The sequence below is a fragment of the Balaenoptera musculus genome, chromosome 9 (genome assembly GCF_009873245.2).
Source record: "Balaenoptera musculus isolate JJ_BM4_2016_0621 chromosome 9, mBalMus1.pri.v3, whole genome shotgun sequence".
Classification (NCBI taxonomy): domain Eukaryota; kingdom Metazoa; phylum Chordata; class Mammalia; order Artiodactyla; family Balaenopteridae; genus Balaenoptera; species Balaenoptera musculus.
In genome coordinates this window covers 98911914-98936817 of record NC_045793.1, presented here as the reverse complement: position 1 = coordinate 98936817, position 24904 = coordinate 98911914, and the positions used below count along the sequence as shown (strand labels likewise).

Below are 24904 nucleotides of genomic sequence, written 5' to 3'. Positions count from 1 at the left end.
GGGAGCCCCGTCCCCAGGGTCCCTCTCCTGGGCATCCTGCCGCCCTGCACCCGGATCCCTCACCTGGGCATCCCCTCCACCTGCCTGCACGAGGGGCTCCTCACCTGGGATCCCTCATAAGCATCCTGGTTCTGGGCCTGCAGCAGCCCCGCTGCCCACAGGATCCCCACAGGCTGCGAGCGCCTGGCCAGGCCCCCTTCCAAGCTGCACTGCCCACCTCGGCGAGTGCCCCCAACTCCAGACCTGGACACACAACGGCCCTGCTCGCTGTCCCTGTGCCCAGGCTGCGGGCCCTCAGATCTCAGACCCTGTGCCAAGCCTGACGCAAGGCAGGTGCTGGGTTCTGAAAGAAGAGTGGGTGGCCTCAAACCCAGACACCCAGACTCTGCAGGTCCGGGGTGGGACTCAGGGCTCTGGACGCCACCAACACATGCACACCCACGTGAACACACTCACATCCCTGCACACCAGGATGCACACACATGTGTACACACGGGCACCTACGTGTGCACACACATGCACATACATTACACGTGTCCCAGGCAGCGGCAGCCAGAGGCCTGTGTGCACCTCTGTGCGCGCACACGTCCACAACACACGCAGGCGTGCGCAGAGGCCCCACCCCCAGAGCTGCGTGCATGCTCGGCACAGCCCCGCCCAGAGGACCCTGGCAGCTCGGTATCAAGGCAGATCCCACCGCTCTCCAATCCAAGAAGACAGGGTCCAGGACGGAAAGGGACAGAGCAGGATCCAGGGAGGACGAAGACAGGAGGGGCGCAGACGCGGCAGTGAGGGGCAGCCTGCGGTGGGTGGGGAGGCCGCGTCAGCCCCACGCCACGCCCCGCACGTGGACGTGAGCCCGAGGAAGCCCAGCCTGCCCTGCCTGGACTGACGCAAAGCAGACAGCGGGCAGAGGAACACAGCCGGTGGGGGTCCCGGCCCTTGTCACTCGTCCCCAGGGCTCTCAGTCCTACACGCACGGCCCCCTCACCCGACCTCCCCACCTGGGCAGAGCCTGGGGCCTGGTCTCATTTCATGCACTGGTCGTGGAGTTGGAGGGCCCCAGGCCCCATTTAACTCGGGGGAGACACGTCCACCCAGAAAACAGTAAAAATAATCAGAGTGTGTTGCGTGAACGTGTGTGAGCGCGCCTGTGAGTGTGCATGTGGGTGTGTTCCTGTGTGAGCGTGCAAGGGTGTGTGTTTATGTGTGCATGCATGTACACACGTGAGTGTGAGAGCACGTGCGTACAAGTGGCAATGTGCGTGAGCGTGAGTGTGCTTGTACGTGCATCTGTGTGGGTGTGAGTGTGCACTCGAGTGTGTTTGTATGTGTGCATGCACATGCGTGTGAGAGAGATGACGGACCACATATGACTCACATCCTCACACATGGCGGAACCCAGCACTTAGGGGCGGGAAGGTCTTTTCTGCCTGCCTGGCTCAGCCCCTCGGTGCAAACTAAGGTGCCTGCAGTCCGGGAACAGGGTCTCACCCAGAGGTGCAGGGGCGGGGTGGTGGCCCAGGCCTCCTGGCTGCCATGCGGCCCTTCCTGCCCCACCGCCAGCCCCTGCGCAGCCTGGCACATGGACGAGCGAAGCCCTGGCCCTGGGGAGGCCTCAGCACAGACACAGCCCTCTGGCTGCCACTGCCAGGGACCCAAGCTGGGCTGTGCTACGGTAGGGCTCCCAACAGCACACCGGCCGGAAGCGATGGAAACACCCAAAGGGCACAGTCTGGACAGACGGCCTGCCACCGGCATCCTGCGCGTCTCTTTCAGCGTTTGACCAAGACCAGACACACGGTCACCGAGGTAGGGAAAACTCGTAGGTCACAGGCTACGCTCAATTTGTGATGACAAGAGGAGACTCCCACTTCACTGGGTGCTGGCCCCACGCTGCGGGGAAGCCACGGTCCCAGAGGGCCACCTGCACGTACACAACCACGGGCGTGACCTCGGAGGAAACTGAGGCACAGGATAAGTCCCCTGCCCACAGCACCACAGCTCGGAGCAGAGCCCCCGCGGTGCTGGGAATTCTGACCCACCCCATCTGAGTCAGGAAATGATCCGAGGATATTTCTGGGCTCCAAGCCTGCAGGAACACAGAGCCGGCAGGAGACCCGTCAACCCAGAGGCTGGGCCCTGACCCTCTGGACCTCACAGGTGTGAAGGGAGAAGGGCATCACCCCAGAACCACTGTGAGCCCCTGGAAAGGGCAGCAGGTGGGGACGTTTCCCCACAGGACCCGCTTGAGGGACACCTCCAAATATTCCTTGTGGCCTGAGCCCCAGGGCCTCCCCCCACCTGCCCTTTCTTCCACGCCCTCCTCCCTGGCCCCATGGTGACCAGCTCAGTCCCTCAGGCAGCCCCCTGCAGCCCCAGGGCCCAGCAGCCCCTTGGCCTCATCTGTCCAGAACCGTGGCTGGAGGCACTGCCCTCAGGAGGCCACCCTGAGCCCCCTGTCTGCCTTGTCCCCTTCCCACACCTCCGAAGGTCACACACACTCCCCCCAGCACAGACTGCAGTTCCAGTTGTTGATTGGGGTCCCCAAAGACTAACTTTCTGGGGGGCAGGTGGTCTGGTCCCCTAGCTCAGGGCCTGGCACCCAAACGTGGATTACAGAACTGTCCAGAGAAGGTGCCCCAGCCCGGGCAGCTGCAGAGGCTTCACAGCCATGTCTGCTCCGCCTGGTCCCCGGCCCTTCCACCAGGTCCACCGGGGGGCCAGACTCCAGCACGTGGACAGTCCGGGGGTCCTGCAGCCACAGAGGAAAGCCTGGGGCCCACAGGACCGCCCGGAGGGGGAACAGGTGGGAACCCTCGCCCGATGCCAGGACGGTTCCCCCTCACCCAGGCCCCACGTCCCTAGTTCCTGCTGCCCTGGTGTAGGCGGCTCTAGGTGCCTCTTACCGTTAGAGCAGGCTGCCCTGGGGGAAGGATGACACAGCGGTGATGGAAACAGACCAGGTTTAGGGAGGGGACCGCCCATCACACAAGGGGGTGGGGGAATCAGGTGTTCCCTGTGGGATGCCCACTGGACATGAACCTGGAGGCCTGGAGGAGGCACTGGACACTGCCCAAGGCTCCGGGACCAGCCGAGCTGTAATGTGCAGGGGGTGGGAAGCCGGGGCTGTAAGACCGGGAGCTGTGGGGCTGAGCCCTGCCCAGTGACGGGAGGCCTGGGGGAAGAGCGTCCAGCCGAGGACAAGCCACCTCCTGCCTCCCTGCTTCAGCCCCGGCCAGGGCAGCACTGGGGCAGCCAAGGCCGGTGAGCAAACGGGTGATGGGATCCAGCCAGGGCAGGGGAGGGAGAGGGAGGTACCAGTAGGGGGCAGTCGGGAGGCTGGGGGGTGACGTGCAGCAGGAGAGGGGCCCCACCTAGGAAAGAGCCCAGCCAGAGGAGAAGGGGCCCCGCCGGGGTGAGGGGCCGGCTGTGAGGCACGGCTGCAGAGGCGGGCTGGTCAGTAGAGGGTCCAGGGAGGCGGGGTGAGGGGAGATGCAGAGGACCAGAGGGGAAGAGGGCCAGCCAGTGGAGCAGGGGGCCATGGTGGGGGAGGGCCCCGCCTGAGGAGGCGCTGGGGGGAGGGAGGGACACAGGTCCTGATAGACGCCCTGGAGGCCTGTCTGGAAGGAGGGGTGGGAGACACATAGGGGCGGGAGGCATGGGCTCCCGTGTGGCAGGCAGTACAGCCGGCGCACGTGGTGATTTTGAGAGCGGTCACGTGGCTCTACCTGCCAGCACTCACGTCCTCCTCAAGGGCTCAGACCACACTGGAGGGGCAGGGGGAATTCTGGCCAGCTCCCACCTCCCCAGGACTGCAGCGATTTGTTACCCTTTCTGTGGTTCAGGCACTAAACACATTTCCTTTACGTTGATAGGCAACCAAACTGCACTGCAAGTTGCACGCTGCAGTGGACCCTCGCTATCCCCCCTCTGAAAAAAAGACAGCAATCCTGACCCACCTGCCCAAAAAGCAGGCATCCGGGAGGGAGCCCTGAGGACAGAGTCGGCACAGGGAGGAAGCCGGGGCTCTGCGCCCTGCACCCGTCACAGGCAAGGCACCTGAGGGGCAGGGCAGGCACCCTGAGCCAGCAACCCATCTCCAGAGACGCCCCTCCTGCCCCACCATCACTCCCCGGCAATGACCTTCACAAACACTCCCCTGACTCTACTTCCCCGCCACGCCCCAGCCCACGTGTCCCTGAGCACGGTCCCCTCCCCCCCAAGCCTCGCCCCTCAAGGCTCTGTCAGTCAGCAAGGGACAAATCTGGCATCTCCCCCTCCCCTCCTCCACCACCCTCGAAGCCCCAGGACCCCAGGCTGCTGTGCTCACCCCCCCACCCCATGCCCTCCAGCCTGCCCACCGCTGCTGGTTCTGAGCAGGCCTCAGGTGTTCTTGAACGTGATGCCTTCAGTTCTGACACGTTGCCCAGTTAAATAAAAGTGAGTGACTGTGTTTAGGTACAACCAGGGGGGCCCTGAGAGCAAGGGGCTGGGAGAGGGAGGGAACCCAGTCCGGTCCACGTTTATGGGGCTCATCCTTGGTGCTGGGCCAGGTGGGAATAAGGCCATTTCCCCTAAACTCTTTCTGCTCTAGCGGAAAGCAGCAGGCACACCCTCTCGCGGAAGGGTGGAGCCCCCCAAATTTCAGCAGTGCAGTCACATGGCCGGCTTTCTGCACGTCCACCTCTGCCTCCCAGCATCTGGGCTGGCCCCGGCTCTACAGAGCCCAAAAGCACACGGCTGCGTCCCCAGATTCCCACACACCAGGGCGGCACAGGATTGCTGCAAGAAAGCCCTGGAGCCTCCCTGCGGAGGGCCTGAGGCTCTGGGAGCCCACACTTGAACCCCGGTCTCAGTCCCCAGAGCACGCTTTCTCCAGCGAGCATATGACACACTGCATGTATGCAGCAAAGGCAGCACCCCTGCACAGACCGCCTCATTCATGCAGTCCTTCTTCTGCCTCTTTTTGGCCTCTACCCTGTGTCCTGCAGGGCTTCTGCCTGCCCCAAATTCCATCCTGCGAGAGCAGCGCTGTCAGCAGGTGAGTGTACTGCAAGATGGCAGGGAGGCGGTGAAGCGTGTAGCAACGGACACGCTTCGGAAACGTGGGTGCCATCTTCTTCACTGGTCTCGAATACCAAGTTGCAGAGCTCACCAAGGGCAGATTTCACAGACTCCCAGAATTTTCTAATTGGAAGGGAGGATCCCTGGGGCACCATACAGTCGGATCACCACATATTTCTCTGCATCCATCCCCATCTATCTGTCAGTATCACCACCACCTGTACAGACTCGTGGGCTTGAATATGAACATTCTAAAGACGCCGAAACGATTCAGAAGGGGCCCAAGATTTCGAATATGTGCTTTTCCAGTATGAACTTTTCACTTTCACCACAGCCCTACAGGGGAGCTGCGATGCCCTTTAGACAGGTGGGGAAACTGAGGCTCAGGAAAGGAAGGGTCTGCATTGCCCAGGGAATCACAGCCAGTAGCAGTGAACCCCAGATGTCTGCTCCCTACGACTCCCGCGCCCCCAGGATGGTCTCCCTTCCTCCCTAGAATACAGGAGCTCCTCTTATCCTGGGGAAGGGGCAGAGTTCTGAGTGCCCGAGGCACCTTTACAGACTCCCCCCACCCCCCTGCCGCACCCCTCCCCCCTCTCTCTTTTAATCTTTTAATTCTCTAAAAGGAATGACTACAGGCTACATAGAGCATTGGTTATTAAAAAAGAAGACAATAGTACTGCTTGTCACTGAAGCAGCTGACTGAAGCCCTGGGTGCAACCAGAACTGAGCCAGGCCCCAGCCCAGGCCTGTCCAGGCCCCCTCCCCACCTGGAGCTGACCCGGCTTCTGAGCCTCCCTCCCGGTCCTGGTAGGGAAGTTGTCCTTGCTGGGGGGGGCCTGGCTGGGTGGGGGGTGGGGGGAGAGGAGCAACCACAACACATGGGAGGGTTATTGGGGGAGAGGTACAGGGGTGCCCCCTGCGAAGGTCAAACAAGCCCCACTCAAAGCCCATAGGAGGCCTGCTGGAGAACCAAACCCTCCCCCCTCCCTTCCCCTCTCTCCCTTCCCCCGCCCATCCCTTCCTCCCCTCCCTGGGGGCACACAGCCCTCTGGCCCTTTTCCCTTTTTTCTGCCTTTATCTCTGCCTCCTCTCTGCCTCCGGCCTTCACCCCTACTTCCCTTCCTCTCTTCCCCCCACCCCCCAGCCCCTCTGCACATACTCCCTCCTCCTCCCCTCCCAGCCCTCACCACACACTGGTCTCTCTGGGTCCTGAAATATAGGTCCAGCATTGTGTCACTCCTGTGTGTCCCATGGCCCCTCTGACCCTGTGCATCCCGGGCATCACCGTCTGGGGGCCCCTCCCTTGGTCCTCGGGTGGTGGGTCCTTAGTGGGGCCCCAGCCCCAGCTGTCTGACACCCATCACTCCCCCCACCCCAGCTGTTCCTCCCAAAGCCAGATCTGTCCAGCTTCCCCTCCTCACCCTATCTCCCCCATCTCCCCCTTTCTCTCCCTAGATGGGCTCCCCCGCCCCATCAGATTCCCCCGCCCTCTTGCCAAAATGCAGCCAGAGGCAGAAACAAAACCCTCCCTCAGGGCCCTCCAAGCCCAGGTGGGATGGGATGCGCTGCACGGAAAAGCTCCAAAAGCACCACGCGGCAAGACATCTGCCTCAGACCTCTGGGGTCCTTGGGCTGGGGAGGAGCCCGCAGGAAGCAGCCGGCATGGGATCCTCGCCGCGATCCTGCCCGCCCGGGAAAGACAGTGACAAAGTTCAGGCGCCGCAAGCCTGGGTCCCGGCTGCGGCAGAGCAGGTCGAAAGAGACCAGAGCCCTGTGCGACCTTGGCAAACCCTGTCCCTGTGGACCCCAAATGAGTCCACAACTGGGTGCCAGGGTGGCTGGAAGGGGCCAAAGTCCTTGCCCCCTTCCCACCTCCCCCATGGCGGCAGGGTTGGGAGGGGGACCCTGCGAGCCCCGCGTGGGCGCCAGGCTCCAGGCGCGAGGGAGAGGCACCCTGGGCTGTGCGCACAGCCCGCAGGAATCCTGCCTGCCCTGGCCCGCTCCCCGCGCCTACTTTTCGTCCCTCCTGCGGGGATGGGTGCAGACAGACAGGGTCGGACCCGAGCTCCGGGCGCACCTGGCCGCTCACCAGCTGCCTGACCTTGCCAATCCTTGCCCTCTCTACACTAGTCTACCCGTCTCCACATTCCACACCCAGGAACGCTTTGTGGGCTGTAACTCGGACAAGAGTCGGCCCCAGGGTGCCAGCCCCCACTGTGTCCCCTATTCTCTGAGTGACCTTGAATGTCCCCCCTCCAATTCGGGGCCTCAGTTTCCCCACCTGCCCAACCGGGCGATGCGCGCCCTTCTCCCCGCGTTCCCAGTCCCTCCCCGGGCAGGTGTGTCCCAGACCGGATCGGGAGCGCGCGGCGGCACTTACCGTCCTCCAGAGACGTGGGCGCTTGGCGGGGACCAAGGTAGCCGTGACCAGCAAATGCGAGGCGGCCACCACGAGCCCGAAGCCGATGGCCAGCAGGCTGCGCACGGGCAGCAGGGCATAGGAGACGAAGGTGACCAAAAGGAGCTGCCAGACGCCCTGGTCGGCTGCCACCGGCACCGCTGCCGCCCCGGCGTGGGCCCCGGCGGGGCCGCCGAGCGCGAAGGGACAGCAGAGCAGCGCGAAGGTGAGGCTGAAGAGCAGCGCGAGCTGGCCGACCTGCTGCAGCTGGGGCACCTGCAGCGAGCGGACGTTGGTGACCACGAGCAGCGCCAGGAAGAGCACGCAGTGCACGGGGTGCGAGCCCTTGGCCAGGCCGGGCGCGGGCCCCGGCGCGCCCAGCAGCTCGGCCAGGGCCAGCGCGCCCGCCAGCAGGCTGAGCACGGCCAGCGCCTTCAGCGTGGCCGCCTGCTCCAGCCGCAGCGTGTAGCCGCGGAACAGCGCCTCCAGCTCGGGGCACGCGAACTCCTCGTCGCACGCCCGCAGCCCGCGCCGGCCGCCCGGCCCCGCCGCCCGCTCGGCGCCCCCAGACTCGCCCGCGCCGCCTCCGCCTCCGCCTCCGCCGCCGCCTCGGCCGCGCGGCGCCCCCGCCATCCCAGCGCCATGCAGCGGGCGCGCCCCTCGCCGGCCGGGGCGCCGGGCGGGCGGGCGGGCGGGCGGCGAGGCGCCGGGGCGCGGCGGGCAGAGTTGGGGCGCCTGCTGCCCCGCGCGCGCGCCCCGAGCGCGTCCCCTCCCGCCCGCTGCGCCTGCGCACTGGCGCCGCCCGCGCCCCGGCCGCGGTCCTCCGGCGACCGCGCTGCGACAGCTGAGCTCGGAGCCGCGGGCCTGGGCGCGCGAGGCACACGCGCGCGCCCCGGCCCGCACCCCAACTCCGCATCCCAGGCCCCCCGCCGCCGGAGGAGCCGCGTGAACCTCGGGCGCCCACCTACCCCGCTCCCGGCCTCAGTTTCCCCACTGGTGGGCAGTGCCACGCACTGTGCTGTCTCTTGGGGCGTTAGAAATGCTGAAATTTTGCGCTTTTCCCCTTTGGGAGGGCTTACCTTGTATGCCCCCCCAATAAAAGCAGGTCCCTCTATTCTAGAGGAACGCAAAGTGGGGCCCACGCTTGACTGCGGATCCATAGCCAGGGCCCTGCGAGGTGAGGCGATGCCCAAGGACCCGGAGGAGGGGAGGAAGGTGGCCGCCCGCGGCATCTCCCCACAGGCCATCTGCACGCGGGACCCTCCACACGGCGGGCTGTGGGCAAGTCCTGCCCTGGTCCCTACACCCCCTGTGAGTGGGTGCAGGGGTGCAGGAGCAGTGACCAGGTGGTGTAGTCCGACAAGCAGAGCCCCCAGCCGGAGTTCGGGCCGTGGGGCGTGTGGCCAGTGCCACCTGGGTGCAGAAGGAGCCAGGTCAGGGTCCTAGCAGTGAGGCCTCTAGGGAAGGAGGTGGGAGGCTGTTGGCTCAGGGATGGGGTGGGAGTCGAAAGGAGAAGGGACCCTGCAGTTTGCCGTAAGAGGAAACTGGAAACCCAAGTGATGGGGAGATGTTTTCTTCCAGCAGGACAAATGTAGGGACCGTTGCCATGGCGCGTGCGTGGGACCCACGGCTTACATTCATTCACTCTAAGGGAAGGGGCTTTGTGCCGGCCTTCCCCTGTGTTATGCTCACAATGGCCCCTGGGGGTCCGTGCCTCTGTCCCCCCTTTGCCATGAGTATCCCAGAGTAAGCAGCTGGCTCCAGGAGGTGTGGAGAGGTGTCAGGACTCACAGCAGAACCCCTGTCCCCTCCATCGTCCCGTGCTGCTTCTCATATGAGTCGACCCCCATATGTATGGACCAGGAGCTGGAGGTCCCAGGAAGTCCCAGAGACCAGGAGGCTCGCCCTCTGCAGGAGGTCCTCCCAAGGCCCACTTCCAGACAAACAGGTTGAATTAATGCAGCCCAAGCATGGGTCTGTTTTAGAGGTACTCCCTGGGGTCCAGGGGCTCTAGGGGTAAGAACCACCGCACCGTATATTGTTATGCGGGCACAAGAATTAGAATTTGAGGTGTGTTTCACATCTTTCTGGAATCGGTATTAGTTGAGCCATATGAAGTTGCCATTTTTGTAAGAGTCCAAAGTAATCCCTTATCAGCGCTGATAGTTATAAAGACAGCAGCTCACAGACTCTGCCTAGGCCAGGAGCACTTCCACTCCATGTCCCCAGCAGTTCACATCAGCAAATTTTTGGTGGCCATAGGGTCCCTCCTGGTGAAACAGCCTCCCCACACAGGGCACCTCCTCTGTGAAGCCTTCCCGATTCCCCCTGACGCAGCTAATTGCTTCCTCACCCCAGTTCCTACTCCCCCCTAATACCCACCACTCTATCTGGTCATCAGTTCATTTATGTCCAACCTCTCATAGAACTGGCAGCCCTGGGAGGGCAGTGTCTGAACCACGAAGATCACCTGCCTCCCCTCATTTGGCAAAGTGTCCAACTTCCATCATCTAGTTTTCTCCCTGCCCCCAAATTGTAGCAAAGTCTGCCGGATTTTTCTTTTTAAGTTCTGAGTATCAAGAATATATTCTCTTGTTAAATGATGTAGTATATTTTTTATCCTAATGATTTTATGAAAAGAAACCTGAATAATATCCAAAAATGGATCAAACTACATGAAAATGAAAGAAATATGACAAAGCGACCTGGGTGCAAAGTTCACAAATCAGCAGCACACTCTTCCCTTGCCCAACAAATTTAATAGGCAAAATTGGCATCAACTCCTTTTCTAAAGAGCTTGTGTATATCAGGGTTGATGGAAAGAGATTCAGGCACGGGCACCATGCCCTTTGCTTGCTGCCACACATGGTCCTCCTGACAAAGCATCCAGGGCCGTGGGGTACAGTTCACAGGTCATCGTCACGTCCATCATCCCATTTGGCATCCTGGAGAAAAGATTTATCACCCTCGCCTTGTTGACCAAGAAGCAGAGGCCTGGAGATGCTTGTGCAGTGCCGGAGACAGGAACACACCAGAGCTTCGTGTGAGCTGGGAGGGATCCAGCTTCCTAACTCCAGCTGGTGGGCGGGGTTGCCACAGTGTGGACATGCACTGTTCATAAGTTCATCTTGTCTCATCGAATCTTCTGGGTGGAAAGGAGAAGGTCTCACATGGGCAGTTTGCAGTCAGGGCTAGCAGGGAAGTTATCTGAGAGACAGTCAAATGCACACACCCCATACTCTCTCTGGATGTCATGGCTTGAATTGTGTACCCCCCCCCCCCAAAATTCATATACTGAAGTCCTAACCCCCAGTACCTCTGAACATGACCTTATTTGGAAATGAGGTCATTGCAGATATAATTAAGATGAGGCCATTCTGGAGTAAGGTGGGTCCTAACCCAATATGACCGGTGTCCTTATACAAAGGGGGCATTTGGAGATAGACAGACTCACACACACACAAGCCAAGGCAGCACTGGAAGTCAGGAGAGAGGCCAGGAACAGATCCTCCCCCAGCGCCTTCAGAGGGAGCGTGGCCCTCCCCACACACCTTGATCTTGGACTTCTGGCCTCCCACTTCCATGAGAGAATACATTTCTGTTGTTTAAGCCCCCAGTGTGCAGTATTTTATGACAGGGGCCCTAGCAGACTGATACATCTAGCATATGGTCTATCTTGGATAATGTTCCATGTTACAGAGGGTAAATATTGACCAACAGCGAAGGGGCTGCAAAGATCACAAGGAGAAATTCTGCCCTTCTGGGGAGCATGTCCCCCCAGCAGAGGTGAGCAGGTGGGGGACACCATTGTGGGCCGCATTGTGTCCTGCTGGTCTGGGAAGACAGGCATTCGGTTACCACCTTGTCACCATCGTGGGCCATGTTGTGTCCTGCTGGTCTGGGAAGACGGGCATTCAGTTACCTCCTCATCACCGAACAAAAGCTTCCCTCTCCAAAGAAAAAGCAAAACAAAACTAGTGTACCTTTGGCCCTCTTGTTCCCCTGGGGGTGTCATAGTCCTCGCCCCACTTTCACAAGGAGAGCTGACGCCTCACCTGAGACAGACAGGCAGTACTTCTTGCAGCAGTAACGCCCCTGGGCCTCTGTCTGACTTTCTGTTGTTTACAAATCTCATGTGTATCTTTGCATTTGAGCCTCACAACTGCCAAGGGCCCTGGCCTTCTCAGAAACTATTCCAATTTCAGATTGTGCGTGGGCGTGGTTCAGGGTGGGCCCAGCCTGGAGCCAGGTCCAGCATCGCAGACACCACAGGGGTGGTGGACCCTGAGTCACAGAGCTGGGCTGGTGTCCCAGCACCATCCTTCCTAGCTGTGTGACTTTGGGCAGGTTACTCAACCTCTCTGTGCCTCATGTCCTCCTTAGATTGAGTAGGTAACAGCCCCTGGCTCACAGGGTTATCATGGGAAGAGAGGCCCAAATGCACACAGAGCCTGCACTTCGTAAGCACAAAGTGGACGGCTTTTGCCTCTCATGAGTGAGCGTTCCATGCACACAGGAATGGGGCAAGTGTCATTCAGACTCTTTGAGGTAAATGTGTGAGTTTCAGGCGTGTCTGAACAGAGACCATGATACCAGGGACGTCGCTCTAAGCCAGCTCGTTGACTTCCTCGGACTTTGGCCAGAGACTTGGCTTCCAGACGAGTGTTTCTTATTCCGCTGGCCACTCTGTATTTGGGACAAAGCTCCCCCTGTGGGTTTATGGGGAAGAGACCCACCTCTAGTGAACTGACTCTGAACCACTGTGGAAATGCAGCTTGATCAGGAAAGAAGTGGGAAAGTTCAATAGGGAACTATGTTCAGCAAAGTTAATTTTGTCAGAGCCATTGCCAGGTAATCAAATGACCCACACGGCAGGTTCAATGGGCCATTAAAGCGGAGACACCCTGCAGCGGGGTGACCTGGGAGGGCTCAGCCTCCAGGGCGGCTGGGATGCATGTTCCTCTGACACCCACCACAAGCACGCGTCCCAGGCCTTTCTCAGGTCTCTCCTGGTGGACTTGCTGTCTGGGGCATGAGGGAGCCGCGAACATGATTTGTGGACCGCGGTTAGAAAAGGTCGCGGGATCTGTTCAGGACTCCTCCAGTCAAAAGGGGGCAGAGAACTCCAGCCCCAGCTACCTTAATCGGAAAACTAGGAGGCCACTTCACTCTCCCAGCTGAAAGCCTGGATGGCTGACCCAGGACCACAACTCGGAGGCCCGGGGAGGCCCCCGGGGGAGGTGCTCCGCTCCTGGAACCCAGGACAAGGGAGTCCTCGAGCCCAAGCAGGGGCTGCAGATGGACGAGTGGACGGATGACCAATGGGCAGGCGACCAGCCTAATTCGGTGCCTTCACACATCACTGTCCCCTGCGGTGCTGGCAGGAAGAAGACTAACTGGGGTACTGGAGCCGGCTCCCACTCGCCTTCCCCCCGGGGTGGTGGGCTCACCGGTCCTGGGGGACTCAGCGTCCTGCCCTCTGTGCCAGGGTCGCCGGCCGGCCTAGGGGCGAAGGCATCAGATAACATCTGACTGTCGCAGCTTTTGCAGGGAGACCCGGCTGGCGAGCGGAGGTTGGTGTGACTGGCACTTTTGCCGATTGCCCTTGTCACTTAGGATTTGGTATCAAGCAGAGCAGGCCTCTTGGCTGGTGGGAGACGCCGGCGCCAGCCCAGCAATCACACAGATAAATATGTGATCACAGCTGAGGCAAGTACCTCCCAAGAAAGCAGCCGCAGGGCATGTCCTGGGGTGAAACCTGTGGTGAGCGGCGTGGTGTCAGGCCACGCTGGGCTCTGTGAACAGCACCTGAGCCCCCAGAAGAGTGGGCTACTGGCGGCAGCAGGGAGACCTAGTGCCGCGAGCTCTTGATGCCCAGAGCACGCTGTGGGGCCTGGATGATTAATCCAGACTCGGGGTGGGGAAGCGGGTGTGGACTGACCTCCTCTGCTGCATGCAGCCGGGGTCCCTGTGAGGTTCCTGTGTCATCCTGGTGAGACAGCAAGTGGCCTCATGAGGAGTGGACGTCAGCCACGGGTAGAATGGAAGGATCCAGATGACCCCAGGAGAGGGGACACCAGCCACAGGTAGGATGGAAGGGTCCAGGTGACCCTGCGAGGGAGGCCACAGTGGACACTCTCGGGCGCAGACAGCGGCTCATTCAAGCCCCCGCAATGCCCACGCTGTCTTCCCTGATGTAACTAACACACCTCCCTCAACAAGCCAGAGCAAGTGCGTCCCCTTCCTGTTTCCTCTAAATTGCTTTTTTTTCCTACTAAGTTCAAAAGAAATTAGATTCCAGGCAGGTGTGCGTGGGTATTTTCCAAGGGAGAGGAGCTCTCAGTTCAGTCGGTGAGCGCGCAGGGGCTGAGTGCCCTGCACAGGAGCGTGGCTCTGTCCAGCGGGGAGAAAGGAGGGGACAGACTCAGTGCCCAGATGGTCACCTCTGCTGCTAGAGAGGACGGGGCGATCAGCACAGACAAGGGCCACCCACCCTAGAGGCAGTGCCCAGCGTGCACCCTGAAACCAAGCAACTGATGAGGACAAGGACGGGATTCTCTATGGATTCCCCAGTGATGTGTTCGGGGTCCTTGCAGTTCATGAAACAATGCCGTTAGTACTCCCTCTCCTGGTGCACCGTCCACCACGGGGACAGAAGGCGACAGGAAGGGTGCCTGCTCGGCACTGCACCAAAGCCGGCCGCTGATGGTTATTTGTAGTGACCCGGGGGACCTAAGCTGACCGGTACTAAGTGGATTTGTATAAACCATCCCCGGGAGGGTAGGGCTGGAGATGATGAGGAGGCAGGAGAGTGGAGCTACAGGCGCACCCTGAAACGTGCAGGGGAGGGGGGTGGAAATAAGCTTTGCATGGTGGAGAGTCGGCTCTGACAGCTGCACCCAAAAGGCAGGGAAGCTTCAGCCTGAGGATTTGCACTAAAAATAGAATCGCTGGCTTGTGGGTAGAGAATTTGACCCAATTAGAGATTACCAGTTTCAGGAATTACTGGAAAAGAAATCTCATTAAATAGGTTAAATATAGGAGCCAGAGGGTGAAAAGGCCATCTGGGACTAAAAGGAAAACCAAAACTCCAGAAGGATCTTTAAACGCATTTTGCATCTCCTGTACAGGGAAGGGACTTGAAGTGCTGTAAATGCAGCCCAAGGCACCTGAGCGATGAGCTCCCAGCCATGCATTTTGCATTTTGCAGAGGCTGGAGGCTGGTGCAGAGGCACGCTGCTGCCCGCCAGCCCCGTGCTCACCGCTGTGGGGTCTGGCTAAGCTGGCCCTTCCCCGTGCTGAAGAGCTGCAGCTCCGGGTCACACTCAGTGTTGGTGACAGCACTCAGGTCAGCCCACAGGAAATGTGAGCGGGACCCCGCCCCAGCCCGCTGCGGATTCCCTGCGTCTCTAGGCACTGCCTTACCCCGGCCAGCCTCCCTCCACGCCTCCCTTCCTCGCCCCACGTCCAGTCTGCCTCCAAGTCCTGTGAATCCGGCGCCTGAAATAGCTTCCTGCTCTGCGTCTCCACTCCCGCCCACTGCAGCTGCCTTCATCCGGGTCTTCACCGCTTCCTGCCAGGACCACTGGAACCGCCCTCCCTCCCATCACTCGGTCGCTGGCACATTTTCCCTAAAATGTAGAAAGCGTCTTATCCATTCCATGCTCTAAAAAAAGATGCTTCCTATTGCCTCAGAACATCCCCCAAGCGTGTTTTTACAGCACACATGTCCTGAGGAAAACCCTAAGAAAAGAGACGCTGTGTCTGAAAGCTTTCAAGAGAGGCTGCAGGCAGGAACCCCACTTACCCTGGTTGAACGCTGCCTTTCAACTAACTTGACCACAGAACACCTAGGGGCACCGCGTAGCATGTATGGGCTCTGGGCACGGCGGGGCAGGCCAGCACGCAGACCGCCCCCTCCCCTGCACACCTCCGTGCTGCTGCCCCCAGCTCAGACTGGTGATTCTTTACCTGTTCCCTGCCGTCACCTGCATGGTCATGCCCTCTCCGAACCTCTCCTCTGCCTTGCAGAGTTTCCCCCACTGCATTGGCCAGAAACCGTCCAGCTCAACCGAAAGGAGTGGAAACCAGAACAGCAGGTTGATTCATGCACGTCTTTGATGGGTCCTGAGGCCCAAATCGTGTTTTCCAGACACCCGTGGGAGCAACACCAGGAAGGGCAGATGCCTCTTGTGCGTTAGGTCATTCCAGGTCAGCTCTGTCCTCCACATGCCAGCAAAGGCAGCCCAGCGGCCCCCATGTGCTCACTGCTGGGATAATCACTCTGCCGGGAGCCCACAGTCCCCGATAGCCAGCCCCAGAGTCTGGGTCCTATGTCCTCCCTAGGCAAGGGGACATCAGGGAGACACATTAGCTTGGCGCCCCATTGGAGCCATGTCAACTGGGAAAGGCTGGGACACTGGTAAGATAAAACAGTCAGCACATCCCCATTTAAGGGTCAACTTGTCTTCCTCTTCACCAAAGGAGCCCCCCCATCGCCCCACGCTGATTCCCTCCATGCTCCCCTGCCTTCCCACACTCATCAATATCTGTCTCTGTAGCAAGTTGAACTGGGTCTCCCCGGAACTCATGTCCACCTGGATCCTCAGAATGTGACTTTCTTTGGAAATAAGCTCTTACAGATGCGTCTAGTTAAGGGTCTCAAGATGCCATCATCCTGCATTTAGGTGTCCTTATGAGAGGAGAAGACACGGAGGGATGAAGGCCATGTGAGGACGGAGGCAGAGCTCGGGGTGATGCTGCCTCAAGCCAAGGACACCAAGGCTGGCCAGCTACCACCTCAGCTGGAAGCGGTGAGGAAGGATTCCTCTACAGGTTTCAGAGAGAGCGCAGCCCTGCCAACACCTTGATTTTGAACTTCCAGCATCCAGGTGGGGAGAGGATAAATTTCTACTGTAAGACAACCACCCAGTTTGTGGTTATTTTTTTTTACAGCAGCCCTAGGAAACTCTTACAGTCTTGAAGGACAATTATTTAGCTACCTGCATCTCCCTCTCTTGTGAACCCCTGGAGCACATGGCCACTCCTTACTCATTTCTGCGTCCCCCTCCTCCACCCCCGGGGCTTAGCTCCCCTCAGCGAGTAACCAGCAAATGCTCCTGCATTAAGTTTCATCGAGTCTCACAGCACCGAGGGTCCCGTGTTTCAGAGCAGTGACGGCCGCTGAGTCAGGGCGAGCTACTCAATCATTTGTGGTCCCTGGTGTGCCCAGCGCTGGGGCCCTGAATCTCAGGCCGCCCTCGCCCACCTGTGGTGAGGCACCCAGAATGGCAAAAGTGCATGAAGCCAGGCGTCCACGTGCCTCTTGTGGGTGAAAATGTGGGTGTTTGTTTCCTCTCCTATACATGTTTCTGTGCATAATTTTTTACAAAGTTTTTATGACAAATTTTTTTAGCATCTTTATTGTAGTATAATTGCTTTACAATGGTGTGTTAGCTTCTGCTGTATAACAAAATGAGTCAGCTATACGTATACATATATCCCCATATCCCCTCCTTCTTGAGCCTCCCTCCCACCCTCCCTATCCTACCCCTCTAGGTGGTCACAAAGCACCGAGCTGATCTCCCTGTGCTATGCGGCTGCTTCCCACTAGCTATCTGTTTTACATTTGGTAGTGTATATATGTCCATGCCACTCTCTCACTTTGTCCCAGCTTGCCCTTACCCCTCCCTGTGTCCTGAAGTCCATTCTCTACGTCTGCGTCTTTATTCTTGTCCTGCCCCTAGGTTCTTCAGAACCTTTTTTTTTTTTTAGATTCCATATATATGTGTTAGCATTTGGTATTTGTTTTTCTCTTTCTGACTTACTTCACTCTGTATGACAGACTCTAGGTCCATCCATCTCACTACAAATAATTCAGTTTCGTTTCTTTTTATGGCTGAGTAATATTCCTTTATGACAAATTTTTTAATCAGGAAAATGTAATTTAATATGGTTTGATTGAAATCTAACACATTACAGGTTTGCTGTGAGGACTAATGAATAAATTAGAAGGACTTTGGCCTTTGTAAAATAGGCAGGAAGGACTTTGGCCATTGTAGGGAAGGACTTTGGCCATTGTAAAATAGGCAAAATAGACATTATTATTGTAATAATAATATTACAATAATAATGGATATTATTATAGTATACAATAATATATTATTGTATTTCTTGTGCAGGTCAAGATAAATTGTACTCAAGGAGAGAAAAGCAAGCCAGTTTATATGTGTTTTCAGTTCACAGTGATTAAGTCCCTGTTCCTGGCCTGCTGGGGGAAGATGCAGAGCCTGCCTCCAGGGCCTGGCCAGAAATGACAGCAAAGCAGGTCTTGGGCTGCCCTGGTGAAGTCTGGTCAATGCACTTTTTCTTTGGTCAGATGTAGTTTAGAAAGAGAGAGCTGGAACCCTGCAGGCAGGCCCTCCTTCTCCCCACAGAGAGTTGCAAGCAGGGGGTAAATGCTTAGTTATCATGTATTAATTCCCGGATGGTCCAGTGGTTAGGACTCCGTGCTTCCACTGCAGGGGGCACAGGTTCGATCCCTGGTCAGGGAACTAAGATCCTGCAAGCCGCCGTGGCACAGCCAAAAATAAAAATAAAAAAATAAAATAAAATAAAAGTTCCCAGGAAGAAACTGAGTTAGAATGCTAAGAAGTCATGGAAGAGAGAATCCAAGCTTCATGGAGGTGCCACTGCACCCCGGGGGGGATGTACAAACCAGGATGCTGGTGAGGGTGCCGCAATGTCAGAGCCCACTGATCAAGGCTTGTGGGATGCAAAGGGGTGTGGCCCAGGTCCCAGAGGGCTCAGCAGGGTGCAGCCCCCAGCCCCATGCACACCTGTGTGCACACCTGCACCCGTGAGCACAGTGGGCAGGCTGGGCACTCCTGGACACTGCACCTGGATTTTGGCGGGAGTTACTGGGGTGGGGGGCACAGTTCACTTTGCAAACCACTCGGAGCTCAGCTCCAGCCTTACACCCCCCGTGGGTTTGTTGCTGCCGTTAACCTTTTCCAGAGCGAACCCTCCACCTGTCCAGGTGAGACTTCTGCCAGCCTCCCTTCTCTCAGCCTCAATATTTTCATCTGTTAAAAGGAGGGTGACTGATGTTCCCTCCCTGCTGTGAAAATGGGGTGCTCTGCCCATTGTGGAAGTACTGGGAAGAGACCCCAAAAATGCCCTGAGAGATTGTGGGGTGGGAGGCACTCACCTCACCTACGGAAGAGAGGTCAGCCCCACGGGGAGACTGAACGAGGAGTTGTGGGTGGGATGAGGAAAGGGGTGGCTCAGGGGCCGGGGAGCAGGCTGTCTTCCACTTCTTCCTTCCTTCCTGATGGCAGGAGAAAGGGACAACCCAGAGCAGTCACCTTGGGCCCGGGCTGGAGTTCACTGATGTGGGTGGTACAGCCAGTTCCGGACTCCCCTTTGGGAAATTACATGCTAGGGGAAAAAACTTTTCTTTTATATAAAAAAGGTAGGGAGACTGGTCTAGAATAAACGAGACATAATAACCGATAGCAACACATGAACCTTGATTGAATCCTAGTTGTTGATTGTTTTTTAATTGAACTACAGTTGATTTGCAATATTGTGTTTGTCTTAGGTGTACAGCAAAGTGATTCAGTTACACATATATATGTATATCTATTCTTTTTCAGATTTTTTTCCGTAATAGCTTATTACAGCATATTGAATATGGCTCCCTGTGCTATGCAGTAAATCCTTGTTTATCTGTTTTGTATATAGTGGTATCTGTTAATCCCATACCTCTAATTTATCTCTCACCCCCCTTTCCTCTTTGGTAACCATAAGTTTATTTTCTATGTGAGTCTGTTTCTGTTTTGTAAGTAAGTGCATTTGTATTATTTTTTAGATTCCACATATAAATGATATCATATAATATTTGTCTTTGTCTGACTTAGTTCACTTAGTATGATAATTTCTAGAATCCTAGTTTTTAATCCATAAAAGAGCTGTTGGGAACAGTGAGGGAAACATGAAAATGGCCTGGGTCTGAGATGATATTGGGGAATTACTAAGTGGCCAGCTGACTTGATTTTCTTAAGTGTGATAATGATGTTGCAGTGACGAACTAGAGTGTTTTGGTTCTTAGGACATGGATGCTGAGATATTTAGAGATGAAGTTTCACAATGTCTATAACTTTCATTGAATTTGTTCAGTTAAATAAAACTGTCTTTCCACTTTCCCTTATGTTTGAAAGTTTTTATATTGAAAGTTAGAAAAGGGAAGAGGGAGGGAAGGAAAAAGGGCACCTGCAGGGAATTCAGCCCAGAAGTGCCCCTTGGCTACCAACAGAATCATTAAATGTTGCCTGTCGGAAAGCACCTCGGTTTGGTCCCCTGGTTCTCCTCAGACTAAGATAAACTGAACCTGAGTTCATACTCAAAGATCATCAAGGACATAAGGAAGCAAACTACTGAGAGTAACAGTCAACAGAAAAAAAAAAACCGACCATGGATTTAGACCCTCAAAGACCGGGGATATTGTAATGATCATATACAGAGTATCAACTAACGATGAATACATTTTTTTAAGGAATTAAAGGTGTAGTTACAGAAATGATTGAGCAACAGACTATAGTACACAGTGTCTTAAAAGTGGCCAGAAGGGAAAGATCTGCAACTTACAAAAGAACAACAGGTGGCCTGAGAACAGACTTTTCAAACAGCAACAAAGAGAAACCCTCAAAACTGGGGAATTACAATTTATAGGGACTGAGAAGAAATAACTCTCAACTGAGAATGGTGCAATTTGCAGAAAAAAATTTTCATGAATGAGGATGAAATACATTTCCAGAAAATCAAAGACCAAGAGAATTGCACCAATATACCAACAATAATGAAATTTCTAAAGGCGTGCTCCACAAGGAAAAGAAAAGGAACCCAGAAAAATTAACTGAACTGTGTGGTGAGTGAAAAGACGAATACTGGGCAAACAAACAAAATTAAGTAATTCCTTGATTATAAGAGCTAATAGGTAACGACACCCAAAAATGGAAAGTCAAGAAACAGGAAAGAAGTGCAAACACTGAGCAAAAGACAGCTGGGTGACAAGGCTAACACCAGGCAGCATAAGCTTTAATACAGAAGGTGTTCCTAAGGATAGGGAAGATCACAACATAATATCAACAGCTTCATCAGGAAAATATAGGTTGTGGTCAGCTCAGCCTGCTGTAACAAAACACCACGATAACAGATATTTTTTTCTCATAGCTCTGGAGGCTGGAAGGCCAAGGTCAAGGTGCCATCATGGTCAAGTTCTGGTGAGAAACCACTTCCAGGTTGCAAACAGCTGACTTCTCTTCCCATGGTGGGAATAGGTCAAACTAGTTCTTTGGGGCCTCTTCTTATTTCTTTATTTTTATTTTTTATTTATTTTTTTGGCCACACAGCTTGCAGGATCTCAGTTCCCCAACCAGGAATTGAACCCCAGCCATGGCAGTGATAGCCCAGAATCCTAACCACTAGGCCACCAGGGAACTCCCAGGGGCCTATTCTTAGAAGGGCACTAATCCCATTCACAGCAGCTCCACCCTCATGACCTAATCACCTCCCAAAGGACCCACTTTCTAAAACCATTGCACTGGGGATTGGATTTCAACATGTGAATATGGGGGAGAGACACATTCAATCCATACAGTATAATACTTCTAAATTTGCATGCAAAAAGTCGACTCCAAATATGTAAATTAAGAATTGGTAGAACTACAAGGAGAAATTGATGAACATATTATCAGAGTGGTTGATTTCAATCCACCTCTTTCAATTATTAATAATTCAAACTGACAAAAAATGAGTAAAGCTAAACAAGATTTGAATGAAACTATTAACAAACTTGGTTTATTCAATAATACATTCTTCTAGGCACATATGCAACATTTACAAAAATTTAACACTAGGTCACAAAGCAAACCTCAAAAATGTCAGAGACTCAGATTCATACAAACCAGTCATCCAGCCACAATAAAAGTAAAATGTGTGTAAATATAAAAAGATTGTTAAAATGTTCCCATATGTCTAAATAACTCATGATTCAAAGTGAAATAATATCAGAAAAATTCAAAATACTTAAAACTGAACAATAAAAGATACTGCATAGCAAAACTTGAGACACAATGAGCACAGTATTTAATGGGAAATTTATAGCCTCAAATACTTAAATAAGGAAGAAGGGAGGCTAAAAATAAAAAACTAAGAAGCCAACCTAAGAGACTGGATAAAGAACTATAGAATATCATGTGAGGATAGTGTTAGTAAAGAAAAGTCTAAAATTAAATAGAAAACAAGTATTCGATCTTAAGAATCAACTAAGCCAAATGGGTTTTTTTTTAATTACTAATAAATTTGACAATGCTTTGTAGAATTTGATTGTTTTAAAGGAGAGAAAGTATAAGAAAATATTAGGAATGTAAAAGAGGACTTAATTACAGAAGCTGCAGTTTAAAGAAATTAAGATGATACCATTAATAAATTTGTGGCAACATATTTAAAAGCATATATAAACTGATCCTGGAAAAATATAACTTATGAATAACATCTCAACAGGAAATGAAACATTTCAGTAGTGGCATAATCATTAAAAGAATCAGGTCAGTAATTAACAGCAGGCCTAGGAGATTTTAGTGGTCAGCTCTACCAACCTTTTGAGGAATCCATCTCTCCAGAATCACAGACAATTCCAGAGAATAGAAAAAGTGGGCACACTCCACTTTCTTTTATGAGCTATTATGCTTTGTTAGCATTCGAAAAAAAAATCTGTAAATATCATTCTCCAAATTAATAGATTGATGGGGGAGAAACCATATGATCATCTTAATTGATACAGTAAAAGCATTTGATAAAATTCATCACACATTCATCATCAATCTAATTAAATACAAATGGAAGGAGACTTCTTGATAAAAGTCTTCAAAAACATTATTCTTTATGATAAAATCTTAGAATCGTTTTCTTTAAAAATCAGGAATAGGACAAGGAATCCCATTCTCATAAATTATGTTCACAATTTACTCGAGGTCCTGGCAAAGTATAATAAATAGCATTAAATAAATATAAACAGTATTAAACAGTTGCTAAAGATCTAAAAGCTTTAAGCATTGGACGATCATAAGGAACAAAACTATTATTATTTAATTATATGATATGCTACATCAAAAATTCAAGAAAATCCATACCTAAATTATCAGACATGATACGTATTTAACAGTACGACTGGCTATAAGATCAACATCAAAAATTAAGAACAGAGGTATTTATACCTCTGAAACAAATAGAGACAGAATTTTCCAAATGATCCCTTTTATAATGATAGCCAAAATTTTAAGGTACCTAAGAATAAACGTAACAAAAGATGTGCAAGTCCTATAGAGATAAAATTATGAAACTTTATGGAAACTTTAGGGATGCACACACATTTTTTTAAAAGCCCATTTTGCCAGATCAGGAAAAAAACTGAGCTGCAGAGACATTCAAGCTGTCTATCACTCAGGAAGAACCTGCTCACAGCTAGCTCACTGTTTTTTTCTGTGAAAGTCAGAGAGAGCCTTAAACTGTTTTTGTATGTGTGTATGTGTATGTATGTATGTATGTGAGTGTATGTGTGTCCGTGTATGCGTGTGTGTGTGTGTGTGTGTGTGTGTGTGTGTGTGTATTTTGCTGAATTATATAATCGGGAATGTTATCCCAAATTCCATGCTATAAATCAGTGGTTCTCAAACTTGAGCCTGCATCAGTATCCCCTGGAGGGTTGCCCTCCCCTCTCCCAGTTTCCGGGTTAGTAAGTCTAGGCTGGGGCCAAAGAATGTGCATTTTAAACAATTTCCCAGGTGATGTGATGCCACTGGTCGAGGGACCCTGCTGTATTTGTTACCAAGTACTACCAAAAAACATTTCTTTCTGCCTGAAGAGCCTATGTTACTCTATTTCCTCAATCAGTTTATAAGATAAAAGCACTAAAATCTGATTGAAAACTTGGGAAAATGTTTTTAAATTGCTAAAATTTGCATTTCCCATTATCTGAACAGGAATAGAAATGAACAATTTTATTTGACAGACATAATCTCTTCTATATATAACTACATAATTATAGAAGCGGTGGCTCTTCCCATTAAATTTTCAAGGTGGTCGCTGTGTTGTCTCACTCTGATTGGGTCAGACAGGCAAAGCAAATGGAGAACTCTTCACCATTCCCATCCCATCCACGGGCAGCAAACCACCAGGGCACAGGAACTCTAATTTGCATCACTAAACCCAGCACAGCAGGGTTTGAAAGCTAAAAGAAGAATTTTCACATTTACCTAAATGTTTTCTATCACTTTAAAGATTCATGTTGATTTCAGTGAGTTTTATTTTAACTAGATCCAGGGTGAGTACTTTCAGTGGGAAAGTACTGGGTCTCCCCACAGTTTCTAGTTCATGTATTCATATAAATAAAAATAGAAAGGGCTTCCCTGGTGGCGCAGTGGTTGAGAGTCTGCCTGCCAATGCAGGGGACGCGGGTTCGAGCCCTGGTCTGGGAAGATCCCACGTGACGCGGAGCAACTGGGCCCGTGAGCCACAGTTGCTGAGCCTGCTGGGCCCGTGAGCCACAACTACTGAGCCTGCGCGCCTGGAGCCTGTGCTCCGCAACAAGAGAGGCCACGATAGTGAGAGGCCCGTGCACCGCGATGAAGAGTGGCCCCCGCTTGCCGCAGCTAGAGGAAGCCCTCGCACAGAAACGAAGACCCAACACAGCCAAAAATAAATAAATAAATAAACTCAAAAGTTAAAAAAAAAAAAAAAAAAAGCTCGTAAACTCAGTGATCAAAAGACAGGCAACTCATTTAAAAAAAAAATAGAAAGCCTTCAGTGCGTTTAGAGTCCTAAAATTATTAATGACACAACGGGCTTTCATACTGAATGGAAAAAGTAAAAAGTCAACATTATGCATCCATATGATTCCAAACAGGTTAAAACGTTCAATGTACAGAAGATACAGTTTCCTGTATACATTTTCATATTTTCTACAGTGAGTATAAATAACAGGGGCTAGTATTTAGAGCCCTCGCTGTGTGCCGGGCCTTGTGTAAGCATTTTATGTATCTTAGCTCTTGCAGTCCTGGCAGCGATCCTGGACATGGGGGCAGGTGGGGACACAGGCACAGAGCTGCAGGTGGCTTAGCCGCAGTCCCTCAGCAGTAACCCGGGGCTCCATCGGGCGGCTTGGCCCCAGGGTCCTCGCTGTCACTCCTTCACTGGCCTCTTTTTAAATTTAGGGAACTGGAAAGAAGAAAGTAAAGTGTGAGAACCCCCCAGCACTGGGGGCAGGGAGTGAGGCTGCAGGGCAGGGCGCTCAGCGGTGCCTGTGCTCTGGACCCGCCAAGAGGGCCCTTCCCTGGGGCAGGTCGCAGAGAGCCAGGAACCCTGGGCCCCTTGGCC

The 24904-nt window shown here is 53.7% G+C and overlaps 2 protein-coding genes across 3 annotated transcripts in view; one reads left to right on the top strand and one right to left on the bottom strand.

Annotated features, from left to right (window-relative positions):
* Positions 1–8201, bottom strand: part of ADCY1 (adenylate cyclase 1) — a 126983-nt gene extending 118782 nt beyond the window's left edge. Inside the window, exon 1 of one of the 2 annotated variants that reach the window (XM_036863914.1) lies at positions 7451–8201. In XM_036863914.1, the coding sequence (XP_036719809.1) occupies positions 7451–8101 (651 nt within the window). In that variant the 5' untranslated portion in view covers positions 8102–8201. The remainder of the gene's footprint in view (positions 1–7450) is intronic. The other variant, XM_036863916.1, reaches the window with a different exon arrangement.
* The window catches only part of LOC118900569 (tumor susceptibility gene 101 protein-like), a 103814-nt gene continuing 87020 nt past the window's right edge, over positions 8111–24904 (top strand). Inside the window, 1 exon segment of the mRNA XM_036862965.1 lies at positions 8111–8779. Coding sequence (XP_036718860.1) covers positions 8111–8779 — 669 coding nt within the window.